This window comes from Mesoplodon densirostris, chromosome 19, assembly GCF_025265405.1.
Source record: "Mesoplodon densirostris isolate mMesDen1 chromosome 19, mMesDen1 primary haplotype, whole genome shotgun sequence".
In the NCBI taxonomy this organism is placed as follows: domain Eukaryota; kingdom Metazoa; phylum Chordata; class Mammalia; order Artiodactyla; family Ziphiidae; genus Mesoplodon; species Mesoplodon densirostris.
In genome coordinates this window covers 3,275,128-3,297,411 of record NC_082679.1, presented here as the reverse complement: position 1 = coordinate 3,297,411, position 22,284 = coordinate 3,275,128, and the positions used below count along the sequence as shown (strand labels likewise).

At 58.7% G+C, this 22,284-nt stretch overlaps 1 protein-coding gene across 3 annotated transcripts; it reads left to right on the top strand.

Moving 5' to 3' along the window:
- The first annotated feature begins 350 nt into the window (after positions 1-350).
- On the top strand, positions 351-13,947 carry EPN1 (epsin 1). Of its 3 annotated transcripts, none has more exons than XM_060083735.1 (11): positions 351-610; positions 3,439-3,766; positions 7,652-7,901; positions 9,134-9,258; positions 9,627-9,701; positions 10,247-10,330; positions 10,962-11,262; positions 11,623-11,733; positions 11,832-11,918; positions 13,003-13,260; positions 13,344-13,947. In XM_060083735.1, exons 2-11 carry the CDS (start codon positions 3,539-3,541, stop codon positions 13,550-13,552), a joined length of 1,728 nt encoding a protein of 575 aa, XP_059939718.1. In that variant the 5' UTR covers positions 351-610; positions 3,439-3,538; the 3' UTR covers positions 13,553-13,947. The 3 variants fall into 3 exon arrangements, with proteins under 3 accessions (XP_059939718.1, XP_059939720.1, XP_059939717.1); XM_060083737.1 differs by lacking the exon at positions 351-610 and adding an exon at positions 2,138-2,191; XM_060083734.1 differs by lacking the exon at positions 351-610 and having other exon boundaries at positions 3,499-3,766; positions 11,853-11,918.
- The last annotated feature ends 8,337 nt before the right edge of the window (positions 13,948-22,284 follow it).

The following is a 22,284-nucleotide window of genomic DNA, read 5'->3' as shown; positions in this document are numbered from 1 at the left end:
AAGGGAGGGGGGCATCCGGCTGGCCTTGTGGGCGCAGGAGTTCAGATCGTCCTAAGGCACCGCGGTGGGGCATGGGCTAGCGGGCCTGGGGCTACCGCGCGGGGGGCGGTCTGGGGACGACGACGTGGTCTCTTCACCTTCGGCCGACCTCGCTGCCCGACCCCTCGCTGCGCCCCGCCTCTCCGTGCGCGTCCCCGGGGCTTCGCGGAGGCGGGCGGAGATGAGGCAAGTGGCTCCTGGCGACGCCTCCCGCGCGCCGGAAGTGACGGCACACGGGAGAGCGTGTCCTCGGAAGTAGCCACTGCGCAGGCTCGCCGCAGACGGGGCGGCTGGGCGGGTCGCGCGGCCATTTCCGCTTCCGGTCCGTCGCCTCCTTTGGTTGCTTCCCGTCCGCTCGGCGGCTCCCCTCCCCCGCCCGGCTCTCCGCGCCCCTCCTGGGCGCCGGGGCGGCGGGGCCGTCGGCGTGGCCCTCCGTGCGTCCGCGCGTGCGCCCGAGCGCGGCTCCGCGTCCGCCGTTCGCGGCTCGGCGCGCGCCCCGCGACACCGAGGCCGAGCGGGGGCAGGGGGCTGCCCGCCATGACCCCCTGGAGCGCGGCGTGAGGGGGCCGAGGTGAGCGCGGGCCGGGGCGCGGGGGGCGGGCGCGCTCGGGCGTCTCCGCGGCCTTTGTGTGTCTGCACCCGGCCGGCCTGCGCCGCCCGCGGCTTTCCGTCTCTCCCGCGTCTGCCTGTGTCTGTGTGTCAGCGCCGCTGCCTCCCGCGGGCCTCGCTTGTGCTCGTGTCCGTGTCTGTTTCGGCGTTTTTGCAAAGCATTTGTCTCCGTGTGTCTGTCCCGGTCTCGTTCTGCCTTTCTGTCACGTTTTGGCGTCTGAGGGTCAGGATTAATGTTGGTGTCTCCGTTCGCCAGGTGTCTCTAGTCTCTGTGCATCTCTCCCCACCGTCTTCCCATCTCATTTTTGTCCTGGTACCTGTGTCCTCCAAGCCCGAGTCCCTCTCCGCGGGTCTGTCGCTTGGTCTAGGGCCTGCCCCTTCCCCCAGGTTCTTGAGTTAGTTTTGGTGAAGAACCCGGCTCTGGAATCAGAGGCCCACTTTTTGCGAGCCTGTAAGATTTGTCAGGTGATTTATCACCAAACCTTAGTTTCCTAGTCTTTAAAATTAGTGTGTTTATGTGTCCTGCGTAATAGGGCAGCTTTGCCTAATAACGGAGGTGATGCTTTTAAGTGCCTAATCCTGGCGTGTAGTAAGTGTGTAGTTAACTGCTGGGAGCTCTGATTTCCATTATTATTTGTAGATTTTTTTGTTCCACACAGGTGACGTTTGATATCGTTTGATATCTGATTACCCTTTGGAGAATTTTGCCGTATGATTTGTCTTTTATTCGATCTAGTAATTCTCTTTGGGCTAAGCAATTTTGAAAAATGTAGGCTTGTTTTAAGCAGTATCTGTGAAGTTTTAGTTTTGCTGTGAAGATTGAATATATTTTCTAATGCCCGTTAATATAAACACACGATGTTAAGATAGCACATTTTCTGATGGCCACCCTTTTGGAAATAGATCTGTTTCTTTCTCTGACAATAATAGTAGCCAGCGTTATTGAACTACTACCCACGGGGCGCAGTGCCAAAAACTTTATGTATCCATTGTATTTAATCAACGGTTCTGCCGGGTGGAATCTTTTCCTTCATTTCAGAGTTGAGCAAACTGAATCTCAGGGAGGCCAGACTTTGGACCCAGAGTTCGTGTTCTTCTCCATTTTTCTTGTCGCTTACTTCCCTGCCCCAGGTTACTGCCGCGTTTCATTTCAGGGTCTCCGTCTTTTCTCGTTGCCAGCCTGCCTCACCCTCTTCCCACGTTTCTTTATCTGTTTCTCGCGTCTTTGTCTGCCGAGCTTTCTTTGTGCCTCTTTTTCTTCTCTCTCTTTCCCTTTCCTTTCAGTCTCCTGCTGTTAGGTATCAGATCAGCTCTTCGTCTTAGTGTGTCTGGCTGGGTCTGTCTTGGCACCCTGGCCATCCCTTTTCAGCTGTTCACATCTGTCTCCAAGTGCCTGCTCTCCTGTGTTCAAGGCAGGGGCCAGCCGCCTCCCCTGGGACTCAGGTTGTAGGCGATCTCCGTAGGTCTCTGCCTGTGGCTAGCATGCTGGAAAGGTTGTGGACGGTGTGGTCAGAGCCTGCTCTGCAGCCGGGCTGCTCCGGAGGTGAGGCCTGTGCCTTGGGTTCCTCCCCTGTGAGGTGTTTGTGAATCACGGCGCCATGGGGATGAACGGAGTTACCGTGTGTAAGGCACTCGAGCACGCCTGGCACCGGGCAAGGGCTGTGTGAGTGCTTGCTGTGACGGGCCTCACTGGCCTGATCCCCTTCTCCTCTTTTCTGTTTCTTTCCCATCACTCTCCTCTGGGCACAGGTTAACTTAAAAGAGAATGTTCTGGAGCCCAAGGTGGCCTGGGGTGGAGTCTGCGCCGCCATGCGTAGCGTGTGACCTTGGCTGGGTTGTTTCACCTACTGTGAGCCCCTGCTTCCTCAGCTGTTAGAACCCCGCCCGCAGTGTTAAGTGAGATAATGGATGTCTCGTGCTCCAGGAGTGCCTGGCACGAAGCTGGGGCCTAGCCAGCGGGCTTGTTCCTTATCTCTCCTCCCGAGCCTCCCCGTTGGGACACCTCGCCCCCCCTGGCATACCCCCTCCTGTCTGTCTCTGCTCCCTCTGTCGGCCTCCTCCCTGTGTGTCCTTGTTCCTGCAGGGGGTTCTGCCCCCCTCACCCCGGCTCCAGAGGTCTTTCCTGCCCTCCCTCCTTCCCTTCCTTCCTGCACGGCTTATTGAATGGCTCTTCCGGGTCAGCTCCTCTGATGGGAAAAGCCACGTCCAGACAAACGTGGTCTCTGCCCCCATGGGGCTCTCAGGGCGGCCTCAGCCACAGAGTCAGACAAACGAGTAGAAAATCACCAGGGCGAGTGAGCCTACCGACGAGGCCCCTTGGGGAATGGTGGCTGTGGTGTTGGGGTGGGGTGTTCCAGCGGCGCCCGCGGCTGACTGCGAGGACCTCGTGAGGGGAGGAAGAGCAGGGTGACTGTCTCGTGACACCACCCACGTGGATAGCGCGCTTCCTGCGCCGCAGCCTCATTCCAGTTTTCTGGACTCCGAATGAAGCCCCATCTCACAGAGGAGAGAACTGCGGTGCGGGAAGTGCCAGGCGGGCAAGTGTGGACTGGGGCGTGCCTCCTTCAGGCCTGTGGCCTGCCACGGCACGCTCTGCGTCGCTGAGCCTGGCAGGAAGGAGCTGGGCTCGACTGAGGAGCTGAAAGGTGGCTGGGCTGACGAAGGCAGAGGTGAACCAGGGCCAGGGCCTCGCAGGCCGCAGTGGGGACCTGGGCCTCACCCCGCGGGCAGCGGGGAGCCGGGTGGCCGCAGATCCCGCTTGTGTTCCCAAAGGTCCTCTCCTTTCCCCAGATGCGGTGACCTGCCAGTGCCTGCCGCGGCCTCCCTCCTCCCGCCGCCCCGTCTCTGCACGCTCCGGGGGGGCCCGCCCCCCTCCCCACCGCCAGCCACCATGTCGACCTCCTCACTGCGGCGCCAGATGAAGAACATCGTCCACAACTACTCGGAGGCCGAGATCAAGGTTCGAGAGGCCACGAGCAACGACCCCTGGGGCCCGTCCAGCTCCCTCATGTCTGAGATTGCCGACCTCACCTACAACGTCGTCGCCTTCTCGGAGATCATGAGCATGATCTGGAAGCGGCTCAACGACCACGGCAAGAACTGGCGGCACGTCTACAAGGTCAGTGCGGGGCGCAGAGCTGGGTGGGGGCGTGCCCACCAAGGGGCGCCCAGAGTCGCGCCGCCTTCCTGGTTTCCATGAGGAGCTGGAGTTCTGTGTCTTTACGTAAGTTATGTAAATCTTTTTCTTGTTCAGTGAAGGCAGCAAAGAATTTTGGGCCTTGTGGTTTTTGAAAAAGCGGCACATTCTCAAGACTGATCCGCTTAGAAGGCCTAAGTGGGTGCCCAGTGTCCGCCCCTCCCTTAGAGGCGGCCGTGTCCCCAGCTTCTGTCCTCTGTGGTAATCTGTGCGTGGAGGTCCAGGCAGGTGGGCAGCTCCGGGGAGTTTTGGGGGCCACGGACTGGCTCTGTATCCTTGTTGCAGCGGTGGTCCCGTGGCCGTATGCAGTTACCAGAACGCAAAGCAACGTGTAAGGAACAGTGAATTTTACCGTGTGTAAGTCACACCCTACTTTTAAAAAGGAAAACAAGCATACGTGTCAGGGATCATTTCTCATCAGGACAACAAAGATTTGTCACTCTTTCTTTTTTTTTAAACAATTTCCTGTCTCCTGTCTGGGTTGGTCATAATTAATGTAGTCAGCTACCTGGTGCTGGATTTTTAAGTTGTTTGCAATGTTCTGCTTTTACAAACAAGACAGCCATGAATGTCCGTGTGCGTTTGCCATTTTCCAGAACTGGAATTTCTGGGCATGTGCCTGTGCTATTTTGATAAATGTGGCTAAAGTGCCCCCAGTGATACACGCACACGCCCTGATCCAGTGAACAGACGGAAGGACAGCCCACAGGCTTTGGGTAAAGGGAACTCAGCTGCAGGCAGCGCTCAGTGGGTGGGTTTCTCGTTTGACTGCTGTTCTGGGGACCTGGGGCCTGGCGTCCCAAGGTAGGTCAAGAAGTGGTAAAGGGAGCTTCCCTGGTGGCGCAGTGGTTGAGAGTCTGCCTGCCGATGCAGGGGACACGGGTTCGTGCCCCGGTCCAGGAAGATCCCACATGCCGCGGAGCCTGCGCGTCCGGAGCCTGTGCTCCACAACGGGAGAGGCCACAACAGTGGGAGGCCCGCGTATCGCAAAAAAAAAAAAAAAAAAAGAAGAAGTGGTAAAGGGCCTGGGCTAGGGCAGGTGGCGAGGACCCACCCCCAGCACTGCGGCCTCAGGCCAGTCCCGGGACCTCCCTCTGTGGGAGAGTCCGACTCTTGGGGTCCAGGGGTGTTGGTGAGTCCATTTGTCGCTGTTCCTTCGGTAAAATGGCAGTTGAGGGCCTGCTCTGTATGTGGCGGTGGGCAAGATGGGTGAGGCCCCTGGCCTCGTGGATGCAGACTGGAGCATGTCTGTCCTCTGGAGTCTGGGGTGGGTCCCCGGGGGTTCCAGGACGAGGAGCCTGAGGCCTGGAGAGGTGGCGCCGCTTACGTTCCAGCCGGGATCTGAGGCCCGTTTGCTCTGGCTCCTTTCCACGCTCCTCCCTACAAGCCACGCTTGGGTCTTGGATTCAATTGAGTCATTTCTTGTGAAGGGAAAGGGTGGGGGAGCTGGGGAGCCTTTGTGTGAGGTCGGGGGGAGGGGGCCGGGCCGGTGTGTGAGGGGAGTTGAGTCCTGAGAGGCCACAGGTGGCAGGTTTTTTGTGACCGGTGCCTGTGGGCAGAGAGCAGCAGTGGTAATTCTTCCAAGTGAGGGAACTGAGGCGCAGAGGTTCAGGGCCGCCCTCGCCGTGGTGGGGCTGAGAGGGGCGTCCCCGAGCCCACCCTCCTGACTCCGGGTTGTGTCACCTGACTTCGCTGAGGAGTGCAGGGTCTCAGTCTTTATTTTTGAAAATAGGGCTCAGTAAACTACAGCCCACGTGTCACACCTGGTCCTCCGCCTATGTTTGTAAGTAAAGCTTTCTCACACGTGGCCTGGTGCAGGGCTGAGCTCTCAGGACCGGGAGTGCATGCCTGAAATGCTGGCGGGTTTATCACCCAGCCCTTTACAGAGAAAGCTTGCTGACCCCTGTTTAAGCTGATGCTCGTGTTCTGGTGGCCCGGGACATCCTGGACCAGGCCGTTTTGGAAACCTGTGATGTCTTCCATCGAGGCGCATGTTCTGAGTTCACAGCCCAGCTGGCTCTTAGGTTTGTGCACCCCTTTGTAGCCACTGCCCAGGTGGAGATAGAGTATGTGTCCCCAGGAGGCACCGTGCCCGGCCTTCCGTCTGCCGAGATTGTTCCAGGCGTGGAGTCCTGTGGCCTGTGATCCTTGGTGCCTGCTGTCTTTTGTCTTTGTTCGCCGTCACGTCTGGGGGGTTGACGTGTGGAGCAGTCACTCGTTCGTGTACGTGGCTGTGGGGGGGGGCTCCTGTCATATGAACACGCCCCGGCTCGTACGTGTGCTTTTCCCCCCTGTGGGGTGTTTGGGTTATTTCCATGTTCATAGTCTTTAAACTGCAGTTCCGAAGTCCCCAGAGCTCTGAAAACGAAAGTTTTCAAGTCATTTGGCACCAAGGCCCCGTCTGGACTGGGGTGAGGTTGTTTATCCGGCATTTGAGGGTCCCCCAGAGTGCAGCCGTTGGGGTCACCCTCCTCTGGGGGACTTCTGTTACAAGTGGTGGGTGCAGTCTTTATGGCGTGAACCCGGGAAAATTCTGAATTCCCAAGCACCGTTGGCCCAGGAGTTCTGGAGCCTTCCACACGCGGAGGTGGTTTTACTTCTTTCCATTCTCCTCTAAGGCGTAAACATCTCTCGGTCAGTTAAAGACTAATCTCTAATTACAGAGGTGAATAGTGTCAACACACCTTCAGGACCCATGCCAGATACAGGTCAAGCTCCCTGGGGAGGCTGAGGAGATGTGACCCTGGCGGATTCCGCTGCGGTTCAGACAGCTTCCCGGGGTGGCCTGCCCCTCCCTCTCTGTTTTGTTCTGCTCTAGACCTAGGAGCCCTGGGTGGGTCTGGGAATCCTGGGAGGCCCCTGGTGTCACCTGCAAAATCTAAGGTGTGCCCCTTTCCTGAGGACAGTGGCCATGGCCTCCCACAGAGCCTGAAACGGGCCAGGACCCCTCGCCTCACTCCCCAGACCGCCTGGAGTCCAGGCTCTGCAGACCACAAAGGCCTTGCCTGGGGTGGGGAGTAGGGGGGTATTTTCCATTAAACCTTGCTGAAAAGGGAATTTGTTCCCATGTCATAAAATGCAGAAGATCCCAAAGGGTGTTCCTTCCTCCCTGCCGGCGTGGCCCTCCCTCAGAGCGCCCAGGCCTGGACGGGCCCTGCCGGCATGGCACGGGGTCTCCCTCCTCCGCCATTGTCTTCAGATTGGCCGGGGCGTTGTGAAACTTTATGCTTGGGATGACACTTTGCAGACTCACAGGGTGCTAGAGAAAGCGGGTGGGTGCGTCGTGCACTGGGCATCCTGAGCGGGACCTAACAAGCTGCCTTCCAGCCATGGGACCTTAGATCTTCGTTTTAATGAACAGAGCAGCGTCTGCACCGCTCGCTTGGTGATCCCCACGCGGGCTGCGGTGATGCACTGGCCGTCTCCCCTTTCCGGGTGTTTATTGAGATATGCGTAGGTCACGTGACACACAGTTCACCCTTTTAAAGTGCACAGCTTGGTGGCGTTAAGCACATTCACGATGTTGTGCAGCCATCACCCCACCTAGTTCCAGAATGTTTTCGTGCCCCCAGACAGAAGGGGGGATCTCCCGATCCCACTGAGAGTCCCCCCCAAGTCCCCGGGCCCAGTTTGTGGGTTTGCCCGCCCGTACATCTCCTGTGAGTGGACCCTCACACACTCTGCTCTTTGGGGCCTGGCTTCGGCCACCCCACGTGGTGTTTTCAAGGCCCATCCCGGTGGCAGCTCGTGCCGCGGAGGGCGTGGGTGGGCTGGGCCTCGGGTGACGGTGCGTCGTCCCCCCTGCAGGCCATGACGCTGATGGAGTACCTCATCAAGACGGGCTCGGAGCGCGTGTCGCAGCAGTGCAAGGAGAACATGTACGCCGTGCAGACGCTGAAGGACTTCCAGTACGTGGACCGCGACGGCAAGGACCAGGGTGTGAACGTGCGCGAGAAGGCCAAGCAGCTGGTGGCCCTGCTGCGCGACGAGGACCGGCTGCGGGAGGAGCGTGCCCACGCGCTCAAGACCAAGGAGAAGCTGGCGCAGACTGCCACGGGTGAGCCAGGGTGTCCGGGCCCGTCCGCTGCCTGCGCCCTTCACCTGCGTGCTCCCTCCAGTCTGTCTGGGGGCAGCCCGTGCCCGAGAGGGAGCGCGCGGTCTGCAGGAGGTTGCAGCCACCACGGGAGCTGTGCTCAGGCAGAGGGCAGGGGGCTGAGGCCCTAGGTGGCTGCACAGGACGGAGGAGGGCCAGAGCGGTGGCGAGGGGGACTCAGCTGGAGTTGGAGGAAGTGTAGGTGCTGGGTGGCGACCAGCGACGAGGAGCACGAGGTGAAAGGGCGTCCTCCACGATGGGAGGTCCAGCTGTGTCGGGAAGCTTTCAGTTTTATACATGGGTGGGCAGATCCTGAGTGCTCCTGGGAAAGACCTTTTATGCTGGGACCGGGTGGGTGTCAAAGGTAGAGACATTCCCCAAGTGGTGTCGTGAGCGCAGGTGGAAGCCGTCTGTGCGTTTGAAGCGGGAAGGGTAGAGATGGGAGTAATGCCGAGAGGTGGGCCCGGCAGCTCTCAGACGGGGGTGGGGTGGGGCTGGGGGGCTGGGGAGGCGGGACCTTGTAGGAGGCCAGAGCAGTTTCCAGGTGATGGAGGTGGCGTCTTGGTAGGTGGTCAGGATGGAGAGGCAATGTGCGCTGGTGAGCGCTCCCTGGCCCGTTGGGGAAGGCTGGGCGCTCCCTCCCGTCTGGGCCCATGTCTTCTCTCCCTCCTTTCCTCATCCGCCCCTTGTCTCGGGATGGGGCCGGGGCCAGGTGTGCAGGCCGCTCCTCCCCCAGCATCCAGCCGAGGGCCCCAGCCCTGGAGACCGAGGCTCCAGGCTCCCCACTGGGGGCTGTTGGGAGCTTTCCCGCCTGGGGACCAGGGAGGAAGGCCCTCCGTCCCCCTGGGGCCTGAGATGGGGCCCCGAGACAGGCCACAAGGCACCTCTGACCCGGTGCTCCGAGGTTCCCCAGGGCCTGCCCTCTTTATCAGCAGGCTTTTGTCCTGCGCCACCAGGGCTGTCCTTCCTTGACCCCGTCCTTCCTGCAGGTGGGGCCGCCGCACCCCTCCGTGGGTTTGCGTGCACACCACACCCCGTCCCGGACCGTGGAGCCTGGGGTCTGGGTCCCACTAGGGATCTTGGGGGAGGGAGGCCAGGCCCGAGGGGAGTTGGGGGGTTTCAGACTCTGCCAGCCTGGCTGCCTGGGCCGTGGGGTCCCCTCTTGCGTCCGGGTCTCAGCGCCTGTGTCCCCTCAGCCTCCTCCGCAGCCGTGGGCCCTGGGCCCCCGCCCGAGGCGGAGCAGGCCTGGCCGCAGAGCAGCGGGGAGGAGGAGCTGCAGCTCCAGCTGGCGCTGGCCATGAGCAAGGAGGAGGCCGACCAGGTACAGCCGGGCGGCGGGGGCGCGGGGCCGGCTTCCGTCCTGCCGTCCATCTCCACGCCTCGCCCTCAGCCCCTGCCCGCCCCTCCTCTCCCGGTCTCTCTGCTCTGCTCACCGTCGGCCCTGTCTTTCCCCGCTCCCTTCCCTCTCCGGGTGCTTGGCCTTCCTGGCCCTGCCCAGCCCGGCTCCCCCCAACACCCCAGGCTTGTCTCTTTGCTGTTCTTCACCAGTTCGGGGACTGTGTCTGTGTGTCTCTTGCTGTGTCCGAGCCTGGCTCTCTGTCTCCATCCTTGTGTGTGCACGTCTCTCCCTCCCCGCCTCTGGGCCCCCCCCCCCGTCTCCCCCGGCCCCTCACACTCTCTCTCCCCCAGCCCCCGTCCTGCGGCCCCGAGGATGACGTCCAGCTCCAGCTGGCCCTTAGTTTGAGCCGCGAGGAGCACGATAAGGTCAGAGCAGCCTCCCCACCCCGAGGCTCCCCCGAGACCCTCCCCAGGTCCCCGCCTCCTCTCACCTTGAAGGGCCCCACCCCCACACGTTGGTGCTGCAGCGTTTTCGGTGGGACCTTGTGTCTAATGGGTCCCCGGAAGGATACCCGGCACGTGAAGCAGATGCCTTGTGGCTGCTCGGGGTGGTGAGGGTGCCCATCTCTCTCTCCGTCACAGCCCAGGGCTCCACCACCTTCACTCCTTGCAGAAAACACCCGGAGTCAGGCGCCCCGTGCTTCCCCAGCCTGTTAGAGCAGCCCGGCCCGGCCCGTCCTGTCCCCTGCACGGCACCCTCCCGTCATCGTGCCCCCCGCCCCAGCCTGAGACCCCCGTGTCCCACCCCATCCCACACATCGTCCGCATCCCATTTTAATTTTCAGTCGCCATTGTCTGGGTGGGAGGGTTCGGGGCTGTCCGTTTGGGGGTGGGGGGGGTGGGAAGTGCAGTGTCAGCCCCATTGCTCGGAGTCTGACCCCTCGCCTGCCTGCTGCTTCCGGCCGGAATAGGAGGAACGGATCCGCCGTGGGGACGACCTGCGGCTGCAGATGGCCATAGAGGAGAGCAAGAGGGAGACCGTGGGCCAGGAGGAGGTGAGTGTGGACGCCGGGCCTGGGGGGGCGCCGGGCCTGGGGGGACGGGCGGGCTGGCGGGAGAGCGTGTCCAGGCCGGCCTTGGCCAGAGGCCTCATCAGTGTCCGATGCAGCCCAGGAGGGTCTCGGCCTTGCCCTGCCTGCTCTGCCCCTGGGAAGGGGTGTGCAGGGTCTGTGGGGGCACCTCCCATCCAGAGCGAGCTGGGCTACCCCCGGGACGCGCGTGGGGAGCTGTGGGTGCGGGGCCCAGGGCGGCGGCGGCGGCCCTTGTCCTCACTCCGTCGTGGACTGGTCAGCGGCCTGGGCTGGGTGGGAAGCGGGTGTGTGGTGTTGCAGGGCCAGCCGACTGCTGTGCGGAGAGTGGACGGAGGGGCTAGGGTGTGAGGAGGGCCGGGGTGGGTGGGGAGGTGGACGGGGTGGAGCGTTGCAGATGAACAAGCAGCTGGGCGTCTGCCCCCGCTCCCGTCCTCTGGGCACTCGGAGGTCCCCTGGCGGTAGGTCCGCCTCACCTCGACGCCCGGCTCCCACTGCCCCTCCTTGCTGCGTGGCTGTCCTGTCTCCCCGGCGTCCTCGCTCTGGGTCGGGGTCGGCCCCACTCCCCCTTTTCTCTCTGTCTCTTTCTTCCCTGCAGTCGTCCCTCATGGACCTTGCTGACGTTTTCACGGCTCCGGCTGCTCCACAGGCCGCGGATCCCTGGGGGGGCCCAGGGCCCATGGCTGCTGCCCTCCCCGCGGCGGCCCCCACCTCGGACCCTTGGGGGGGCCCCGCTGTGCCTCCCGCTGCTGACCCCTGGGGTGGGCCGGCTCCTACACCCTCCTCCGGGGACCCCTGGAGGCCTGCCCCCGCGGGGCCCCCGGTTGACCCTTGGGGTGGGACCGCGGCGCCTGCGGCTGGAGAAGGACCTACCCCCGACCCGTGGGGGAGCTCAGACGGTGAGTGCCCACTGCCTCCCTGGCCCTGGGTGTGGCGTGCAGTCGTGGCATGCAGTCCTGGGGTGCCCTGGGGGGTGGGTGCCCAGCGGCTGCGGGGGCTGCAGGAGGCGGGGTGGGAGGCTGGGTGAGGCATGCACGAGGCCCCTCACCCCACCCTGGCCAGGGGCCTCTGGGGGTTTTCTGGAGGCCTCAAGGCTGAGGAGGGCTTTGCCAGAAAGGGGCGTCTGGCAGTGTGAGTCGCTGGGCTGGAGGGTGGGGACGTGGGGAGGGGCCAGCTGGGGAGGGGCCTGAAGCCTCGGGGCTGCCTGGCTTTGGGGGGCGGGGTAGGCTGCCAGCCCCTCACCTTTCTTCCTCACGCAGGCGGGGCCTCGGTCGGCGGACCCCCAGGCTCCGATCCCTGGGCCCCGGCCCCGGCCTTCTCAGACCCCTGGGGGGGTTCCCGTACCAAGCCCAGCGCCAATGGCACCGCAGGTACTGGGGGGTGGCCCGGGGGGGCTGGGCCTCGAGTGTGGGAGGAGTCACGTCGCCTGGGCCCCTGGGGAAGCTGAGGGCACACCCTGACCCCACAGCGGTCGGGGGGTTTGACACGGAGCCCGACGAGTTCTCCGACTTCGAGCGACTGCGCACAGCCCTGCCGGCCTCTGGGAGCAGCACGGGTGAGTGTTCCCCCCAAGCCCAGGAGGCCTGTCCTCCAGGCTGGGCGGCCGCTTGAGCGTTGAGACGCAGCAGGATGGCTGCAGCCCCCAGGTGGGCCCGGCCCCCAGGGCTCTTGTAACAGCGTGACTGAGGTGGAGCTGGTCGTCCACCCACTGTAAAGAGGAACTTCTTACTTTGTTTTCAAATAACTTCAGACTTAGAGAAGAGGTGCAGAAATCGTACAGAGAATTCCCTTTCTCCAGTTTCCCCCAGCGCTGCCCTCTGGCCCCCTGGAATGTTTCTTGGAGTGCGGTGCAGCCTCTGGGGGCTACCGGGCGGCGTGGCGCCTGGACTGGCCTGATGGCCGCCCCTCACTCTGGGGACCGCACGCCTTTCCTCACCTGCCCACTGGTGTCCTGGGGCCCGGGGCACGGCCGTTCGTGCACCCCTCTTCCTGGAGATCCGAGCGCCTGTCTTCCGGCCAGAGTCCGGGCTGGCCCTGTGTCTGCAGGTTATCCCTGGGCTTGTCCTTGAGGTGAGACCCCGAGTCTGTATGGTGTTGGGGGCTCTCTTCATGGTGGCCGCCTCCCCGCCCTGGGTAACATTCTGTCTGGTCCCTGGTTTCTCTGCGTCTTTGAGGGCAGCAGGCTTTCTGGAGGGAGCCGGCCCGGCACCAGGGCCTCTCCCCGCCCAGGCTGACCGCAGGTTGCCGTCCAGTCTGCAGCTCTCACTCTTCCAGGCTTCTCTTCAGCGACATGTGTGCATGTCTTTCAGTATCAGACGGGGTTCTTAAATCTTAAAGAAACAAACAAATCAGGCCTCACGCTAACGGCGCATTACCCAGTCTCTTGGGATGGTGGGCGCCTGCCACGGCCCCCCCACGCGTCCCCTCCGGGCGGTCGTGACCCGTCGTGTGAGCTTCCCGAAAGCGGTGCTGTTCTGCTGTCGCCCGCCGGGGTCGGTCCCTGACCTGGAGGCTGTCAGAGGGTGGTCCTCCCTGCCTGGCCTCTTGGCCTCACACCCGCGTGGTTTGGCTCTGGGGCCGCCTCCTCAGGGTCCCCATGGCGGCCTCCCCCCTGAGCCCCACTCTGCGGCCCCTTTTAGGGGAGCTGGAGCTGCTCGCCGGAGAGGTGCCCGCTCGCAGTCCCGGTGCCTTTGACATGAGCGGGGTCGGGGGCTCTCTGGCCGAGGCTGTGGGGAGCCCCCCGCCTGCAGCCGCCCCGACGCCCACGCCGCCCACGCGGAAGACCCCTGAGTCGTTCCTGGGGCCCAATGCCGCCCTCGTGGACCTGGACTCGCTGGTGAGCCGGCCAGGCCCCACGCCGCCAGGAGCCAAGGCCTCCAACCCCTTCCTGCCGAGCGGTGAGTGTGGCCCGGGAGCAGGGGTGCTGGCCCACCCGGCAGACCCCTGACTCAACTCCGCTCCCTGTCCTCTCCCCCTGCAGGAGGCCCGGCCACCGGCCCCTCCATCACCAACCCCTTCCAGCCCGCGCCCCCCGCGACACTCACCCTGAACCAGCTCCGGCTCAGCCCCGTGCCCCCGGTCGCTGGAGCACCACCGACGTACATCTCTCCCCTTGGCGGGGGCCCTGGCCTGCCCCCCATGATGCCCCAGGGACCCCCGGCCCCCAACACTAATCCCTTCCTCCTATAATCCAGGGCGGGAGGGGGCTTCCCCCATTCCTGCTCCCTGGGCAACCAGTGTTTTGAGTGCATGTGAAGCGGGGGACCCCTGCCCCCACCCCAGTGTCCTTCCCCCTCCTGGGGCCCACTCACACTACACCATCCCCCCCATCCCCGACCCTGCCTCCCCGGAGAGAAACTGGACCTGGGGATGGGGAGGGGTGCGGCCAGAGGGGGACCCCTGCCCACGGCATTAGAAGGGGGAGGGACAGCGGGGGGGGTCCCCCCACCCATCTCCCTCCCAACTCCTGACTGGCCCCTCAATCAGTGTTTGAGCCTCCTCGTCCCCTCATGCACCCCTCGGTGAATCCTTGGTGATGATTTTGGCAACTCCGGGAATAAACGGCAATTCTTATGGGCACGGTGCCCCCACATTCTCATTCATGCCTCCTCTGACCCCTTCACCTGGGGCACCCAGGGCTCCGAACCCATTGGCCTCCTGGGGGCAGTTGGGAGCCGGCGCCTCGTGGAAGCCTTGATTTCCCTGACCCTCTGGGTGCCGCTGGGTTCTATGCTGGGGGTAGGAGGGGGCACTGAGTCCTGGTGGAGCTGTGGCCCACTCAGGGCCAGTCACCCTTAAGAGGGTCAGGAGTCCCTCTGGAGAGCTGACGGGGCCCTGGGCTGTGCCAGCGGACAGCACGTTGAGGTTGGGGTCCAGGGCTCATGAGTTGTCGGTGAGGACGGGGAGTTCTTACTGAGGTGGCACACGCTTGACACACCTCAGACACGCTCCAGCCGTCCTGTGCCCAGCGTGGCTCCGCTGGAGACGCGCATCGGCTGCTGCTGGCTGAGCTCGGAGACCACAGGTGCTTCCTGCCTGCTGTTCTCTAGGCTGGGCCCCAGGGGGTCTGCAGGCCAGCCCGCAAGGTGAAGCCACTGTCGCCCCCAGGAACAGCGAGCGTCGCCTGCTCCAGGCCCCGCAGCCCCGCAGTCCCCGCTGGGTGATGGGGGCTCCACGTGGGCTCCCTCCACGCTCGTGGGGTCAGGTCCCCGCCCCGGTTTGTTCCCAAAGTGATTCCTTTTAACAGCTGGCTCAGGGGCACGGGGCGGGGGCTCCATCCCATGGGCTGGGCACCCCGAGATCAACTGGCCTTTGTTCTTCCCCAGGAGGTGTTCTGGCCTGGGGTGTGCGAGGGCACAGGTGCATGCAGACCACCAGTGGCCGGGGGGTGCGCCCAGGCCGGCCTGCACTGACCTGCCTCTAGTGGTGCCCACTTCCCACGGTGTGGGGGGGGACTGGGGAGCCTCAGACACGGCTGTGGCACGGTGGCCCCGATGGGTCCTAGAACAGGAGCGAGTGTACAGGGCAGAGGCGGGCGTTAGGATCAGTGGCCCTGGACTGGTCAGGCCAGGCTCCCTCCTGCACACTTGCGGCGATTGGAGTTTTGTGGGGTCCAGATAGATGGAAGAGGGGACCACCACCCTTCCCCAAGGAGGACGGGGCCCAGGGAACTCGGTCCAGTCGGTTGGTTCAGGACTCAAGGTGCTGTGTCTCCTGGGCTTACGGGGTGTGGGGGGCGGGCTCCTGGCCACCTGGACTGTGGGAGTGGGGAGGTGGCCTGGGGGGGCGGTGGGGCAGTTGCCAAGGGCAGGGGTACCATCCTTGGGGGCTGATCCCTGCTCCTGACTCTCGGGCTCTTGAGCCCTCCTGTTCCAGCCCCTGGGGTCCCCGAGGACCTTCCCCCTCCAGACACGAGCCAGACCCTCTGTTTCACTGGACGTGTTGCCGCAGAGCCTGCCCGCCACCTCTTAAAAAATGCAGAGGAAGGCGATGACGGGAATGTGGGACTTCAGTTTACGCTAGTGGAAGGGTTAAAGGTTAGAGACTGCAATCTTTCTGGCCGTTTCCTTATTTGTCAAAACAAGAGGAGAAACCACCACAACCCCGTCAGCCACGTGCCCGTGAGGCATCACCACCTCCCGGACGTCCTTTCCATTCCTTACAGCGTGAAGCTCACAGGAGCTCCAGAACCTTGGGTCTCCTCGTGTATCACGCTTTCCAGAGTGTCCCGGCCACCATCTCTCAGGGGGAGCTGCTGCCTGAGGGCGCCCGCCCCGAAGGCCCGAGCGCTTGGTCTGTAGTGGCCCGTCCCTTCCTGGTGGTTCACGCCCGCTGCCCGGGCCGTTGTGCGTGCGCCTCCGACCGGGCGTCTCTGTCCAGGGGGTTGAAGGGACAAGCCCCCGCCCAGGGCTGTTCTGGCTTAGGGTCAGGGAGCGGCTTGTGGGCCTGTGGCCAGCAGGTGGCGCCAGAGACCGAGGGCGGCGGGCGCGGGGGCGGGGGCGACGCTGGGCAGCTGGGCGCCAGCGCTGGACACGCTTTCTCTCCCAGGCCCCCTGGTCCACCTGCATGTACGTCCTCAGTACGTCCCCACACTCACCTGCACCCTCCCTCTCACCTGCCCCTGCAGATGCCCCCTTCTCGCGCATGCGCACGTCCGGACCGACCGCCCTGCGCAGCACCAGCTCACAGGGTTTCAGTCTCACCCCGTCTTAATGTTTCTCACACGGAAACTCCAATCCAGGCCCAGACTCGGCCTCAGCCAGACTCTGCCTTTGCCCCATGTTTCCTTTAAAGCAGAAATACTTTTCTTCAGAACGGTCTGCTCTCTGCAGAACGCCCGTCAGTCTCCTGCCACACTGGAACCAACGCCCTCATTCCTGCTTTCAGTCGGTGTAACCAGCCCTTTACCGTGCGGGAGTGAAACCCACACACGTCAGCTGATGCCCCAATTCAGGGGTCACCGCCCTGTGGTCGAGGGTGGGAAGGGACGCGCACTGTAAGTAAAGTTTTACTGGCATGAAGCCACACCCGTGGTCTAGGGCAGCTTCTGCATACAAAGGCAGCGTTAAATAGGCGTCATAGAGACCCTCCGGCCTAAAGTATTTACTACCTGACTCAGAAAAAGCTTGCTCCCAGCAACTCCTTGTACTTTGCGGGAATTTTAGTGCCCGCCAACCATACCAGCTGAAAGCCCGCAGGGTCCCCAACCCCCGGGACAACCATAGGTTTCCCGAGAGCTTTTCAGCAAGTTCTTTTTGCTGTCTTTCGTTTCCTACTGAGTGTGTCTTCCTGCTCTTATTCTACTTCTAGGGCGAATTCTTTGTTTCATCCACGTCAGTTTACTTCTGTTCGAACACTTATAATTTCCAAGAGTACTATTTAACATTTGCTCCTTAAAATACGATTTTAATGGACGTTTTCAAGCACACAAAACTGTAGATAACAGGGTCATCACTCCCCCCCCACACACACACAGCTGGGGAACTCCTGTCTACCCTCAACCATCGTTTACATCCAAGAAATCTAGTTTCATCTACAGATCTAGTTTCATTTCAGCTGCCCCCTTGCATCCCCTTCCCCTGGAGAATTTTAAAATGGTAATTGTACCCTGGCTAGGAACAGTTTGGTGTTAGTGTATATATGGGGGGGGGGGACCCTGTAGCAGTTAACCCGACACATTCAAAGGGGAATAAACAATGGGGGAGAGGTTCACGATAGGACTATGGCAGAATTGCTTTCGTGTTGCCTTTCGGAATGTTCCAACTGATGACTTCAACTCGCCTCACTTCAATCATGCAGGCAAACCTGATTAAGCCTCATTAACTTCAATCATTATAAAGGCAAATAACGATTATTTGAGAATGTGAATTAAATAGAAGACAAATACTAAAAATGGTACCATGATGGATGTGGTTTAATCTCCACTCACAGCCCCTTTCCCTGGATGGCACACCTGCAGCGACAGACTCACCAGTCTCTAAAGAACTGCCTCCCCGCCCCCATCCCGCCCATAGCAGCAAACTACAGACTGGTAGAAAATATTTGTGAATCTTATACTGAAAAGGATTCAATATCCAAAATATATAAAATACTCTGAAAAACTAACAACAAAACCAACTCCAGGGGTGGGACTTCCCTGGTGGTGCAGTGGTTAAGAATCCACCTGCCAATGTAGGGGACACAGGTTTGAGCCCTGGTCTGGGAAGATCCCACACACCGTGGAGCAACTAAGCCCGTGCCACAACTACTGAAGCCCAGGTGCTTAGAGCCCATGCTCCACAACAAGAGAAGCCACCGCAATGACAAGTCTGCGTACTGCAACAAAGAGTAGCCCCCACTCGCCGCAACTAGAGAAAGCCCACGCACAGTAGCAAAGACCCACCGCAGCCAAAAATAAAATATAAATAAATTTAAAAAACCAACCCCGGGCTTCCCTGGTGGCGCAGTGGTTGCGAGTCTGCCTGCCGATGCAGGGGACACGGGTTCGTGCCCCGGTCCGGGAAGATCCCACATGCCGCGGAGCGGCTGGGCCCATGAGCCATGGCTGCTGAGCCTGCATGTCTAGAGCCTGTGCTCCTCAACGGGAGAGGCCACAGCAGTGAGAGGCCTGCGTACTGCAAAAAAAAAAAAAAAAACCAACCCCATACAAAAACGTGCAAGGACTTGAATAGACATTTCTCCAAAGATAAACTGCCAGTAAATACTTGAAAAGATTCTCAACATCATTAGCCATTGGGGAAATGCAAATCAAAACACAGTGAGACAATGTTCATTGCACCACTATTTACAATAGCCAGGACATGGAAGCAACCCAAGTGTCCATCAACAGATGATGGATAAAGAAGATGTGGCACACATATACAATGGAATATTACTCAGCCATAAAAAAACCAAAATTGAGTTATTCGTAGTGAGGTGGATGGACCTAGAGTCTGTCATAGAGTGAAGGAAGTCAGAAAAAATACTATGTGCTAACACATATATACGGAATCTAAAAAAAAAAAAGGTTCTGAACCTAGGGGCAGGACAGGAATAAAGACGCAGACGTAGAGAATGGACTTGAGGACATGGGGAGGGGGAAGGGTAAGCTGGGATGAAGTGAGAGTAGCACGGACATATCTACACTACCAACTGTAAAATAGATAGCTAGTGGGAAGCAGCCGCATAGCACAGGGAGATCAGCTCGGTGCTTTGTGACCACCTAGAGGGGTGGGATAGGGAGGGTGGGAGGGAGGCTCAAGAGGGCGGGGATATGGGGATATATGTATATGTATAGCTGATTCACTTTGTTATACAGCAGAAACTAACACAACAATGTAAAGCAATTATACTCCAGTAAAGATGTTAAAAAAAACAACAGTGAGGTACCACCTCACACCTGCTAGGATGGATATAGTCAAGAAATGGAAAATAACAAGTGTTGCAGAAGATGTGGAGAAACTGGAATGCTTGTGCATTGCTGGTGGGAATATAAAATATTGCAGCAGCTGTGGAAAAGTTTGGTGATTTCTCAAAAGGTTAAACAGAGAGATACCATATGACACAGCAATTTCTCCTAGGTATATATCCAACAAACCTGAAAGCAGGGACTAGACAGATACTTGTACACCCATGTTCATACCAGCACTATTCACAATAGCCAAAAGATGAAAACAATGTGTCCATCAGCGACTGAATGAATAAATGAAATCTTGTATGTACATAGAATGGACTAGATTTCAGCCATAAAAGCGAAAGTTTGATATCTGCTACAAGGTGGGACAACCTTGAAAACATTTCAGTTAGAGAGACAAGGCAGATGCAGAGGGACAAATACTATATGACTTCACTTATATGAAGTACCTGGAACAGGCAATCCATAGAGACTGAGTAGAATAGAGGGCGCTTTGGGCTGAGAGAAGGGAGAGTGATTCTTTTAATGATACCAAGTCTTGGGTATAGGAAGTGGTGATGGCTGTACACACTGTAAATGTGGTTAATGTCACTGCATTATACACTTAAGAATGGTTAAAATCGTAAGTATGAAGTTATTCATGTTTTATAACAAAGTTTATAACAATGGGTAACTGGTAAATGATGACTCAATGTAGTAATTGTGATGTTATAGAAGCTGACATAATACATTTAGCATTTCAACCGTGATTTCAACAACTCCCAAGCAGACCCTAGGAGTTCTAGGATCCTTAAGGATCAACAGGAAGGGGGTAAAAGTGGGGAAACATAAAGCCAAAATATGAGTGGCCTGCATTAACCACAGACGAGAATCTATAAAAGTAGTGGTATAAAAAGCAAAAATGCAATTTAGTATGTAAAAGTTGACAAAGGTGACCACCAGCATTAGGATGGTGTGGGTAGCTCTGGTCTCCGGGGGACATTTGTGGTAGCCCGTGGGGGTGTGAATATACTGCACTCTCTTGTGGTGTCTGTGCAGGAGAAGTACCATGTAGCCACTGGACCAGATCATGAGGCCAGTAAACATGGCATGAGAGATGGACCACAGGATGACAATGTCTGCAAAGGGACTTGAGGATGAACAGAACCACTTGCCTTGGTTGTCAGTTTCATTTCCCATGTACTGTGGACCAGTGACTGTCACAGAAACAGAGATATTCATTAAGACCCTAAGCATCCAGCAGGTGCAACAGGAAGGACCAATGACCTTGGGGGCTCTACTTCTGAGCATCATCCACTCCACTCCACTCCCCTCCCCAGGGGATGAGGGTGAAGGACTGATAGGTGCTCAGGACACAGGTGGAGCACAGGGGGGTGCTGCGAGCCACTCTCTTTATATAATATACAAATTTACACCCAAGACTGGACAGGGAGTTCCTTGAAACAAAAGCTGCCACTTTGTGGGGGAATCCCAGAGGAGAGAAGAACCAGGAAATTAGCCACAGCCATGTGGGTGGGCCTCTGCTTGGGGCCAAGCAAGACTGGAGAGATGCTGTGGAAGAAAAGGATGACATTGGCCAGAGACCCAACTGCTATCTGTATAAGATACGTGGTTTTTCAGAGCTGCCTGGTTTGCAGTTCTTAGGACATCTTTCTGAAAAGACATGGAGAGGGCTTCAAAGTGGCCTGAAGCAGAAAGGAGGGTGTGCTGGCGTTGACATCAGCAGCCTTCTTACCTAACCAACATTGGGAAGGGATTCTCACTCTTTACTTCTCCTGAGGAAAAAAGACACCATCATACTCCAGAGAAATGGCTTTGCCTGGAGAACGTACACCTGACATCAGTTATAACTTTCACCATTATTATTTTGTACTTACTTCTCTTCACCTGTATCACTATGTCCTGTTCTCCACCTTCATGTAAGGTCCATGAACTTAGGAACCATGTCTGTCTTGTTCAACAACACTGTTGACACATAATAGGTGTTAAATAAAATGTACTGAGTCCATGAATAATTGACAGGAGACAGAGAACGTACTCTACCCCTTTTAGAATTCATGATCATCCTGAATACTTCAAGAATGTATCGGGATTCAAGATGCAAGAGGAGTAGGTGGACATGGAATTCATCTCTCTCTACACGTGCAGCAGGAATACATCTATAGATGCAACAGTTCTCAGAGAACACTGGCTGAAAACTAGCAGAAGACCCTGGACTCCAGAAAGGACTATAAAGATCCCTTCATAACTGGCAGGGAAGCACTTGAGGCTGTCAGAAGAGGGTGGAGCGGCCGATCTATGGCAGACGGGACAGAGTGAGAATTACATAGACGGTCCGTACCGTGGCCCTCTGTGCCCCCGGACTGGGACGTGTGTGCACAGGCTGCCCCTCCAAGAGCAGAGGCAGCGAGAGGACGTGTGCGCACCAGTCTGCATGGGGAAAGCAGTAGGGACAGAGCCCAGCACCACCTCCTGCTTCTCCCTCCAGGGAAACCAGGAAAACAAGAACTAGCATGAGCTTGACAAACGCCTGGCTTCTGCTTCCCACTAGCTATCTACCTTACCTTTGGTAGTGTATATATGTCCATGCCTCTCTCTCGCTTTGTTGAAGCAGCCGCATAGCACAGGGAGATCAGATCGTGCTTTGTGACCCCCTGGAGGGATGGGATAGGGAGGGTGGGAGGGAGGGAGATGCAAGAGGGAAGGGATATGGGAACAGATGTATATGTGTAACTGATTCACTGTGTTATAAAGCAGAAACTAACACACCATTGTGAAGCAATTATACTCCAATAAAGTTGTAAAAAACAGAAAAAAAAAATGCCTGGCTTCCAATTGGAGACCATTCACCTGCCTATTGCTTCATTCCTGGAAACTTCACTGCAACTAAGTAAGAAAAAAAAACATACCTGAAAGAAAGAAAACAAAGAACAAAATTCCCCAGAATTCCTAAAGAACAGGTCTTGGTGCTCTGGCTGGGTGTCAGGCCTGAGCCTCTGAGGTGGGAGAGCCGACTTCCAGACACTGGTCCACCTGAGACCTCCTGGCCCCACGTAATATCAATTGGCGAGAGCGCTCCCAGAGATCTCCATCTCAGCGATAAGACCCAGCTCCACTCATCGACCAGCAAGCTCCAGAGCTGGAAACCCTATGCCGAACAACTAGCAAGACAGGAACACAACCCCACCCACTAGCAGAGAGGCTGCCTAAAATCATAATAAGGTCACAGACACCCCAAAACACACCACCAGACACGGTCCTGCCCACAAGACAAGATCCAGCCTCATCCACCAGAACACAGGCACCAGTCCCCTCCACCAGGAAGCCTACACAACCCACTGAACCAAGCTTACCCACTGGAGGCAGACACCACAAACAATGGGAACTACGAACCTGCAGCCTGTGAAATGGAGACCCCAAACACAGTAAGTTAAGCAAAATGAGAAGCCAGAGAAATACACAGCAGATGAAGGAGCAAGGTAAAAACCCACCAGACCAAAGAAATGAAGAGGAAATAGGCAGTCTACCT

What these genes read in the sequence shown, in the direction of transcription:
- EPN1 (XM_060083735.1), top strand. Translation starts at nt 3,539, where the DNA reads ATGTCGACCTCCTCACTGCGGCGCCAGATGAAGAACATCGTCCACAAC. An exon ending in CAGCGCCAATGGCACCGCAG is followed by an intron (nt 11,734 to 11,831) that starts GTACTGGGGGGT and finishes CTGACCCCACAG; the next exon opens with CGGTCGGGGGGTTTGACACG. An exon ending in GGCCTCTGGGAGCAGCACGG is followed by an intron (nt 11,919 to 13,002) that starts GTGAGTGTTCCC and finishes GGCCCCTTTTAG; the next exon opens with GGGAGCTGGAGCTGCTCGCC.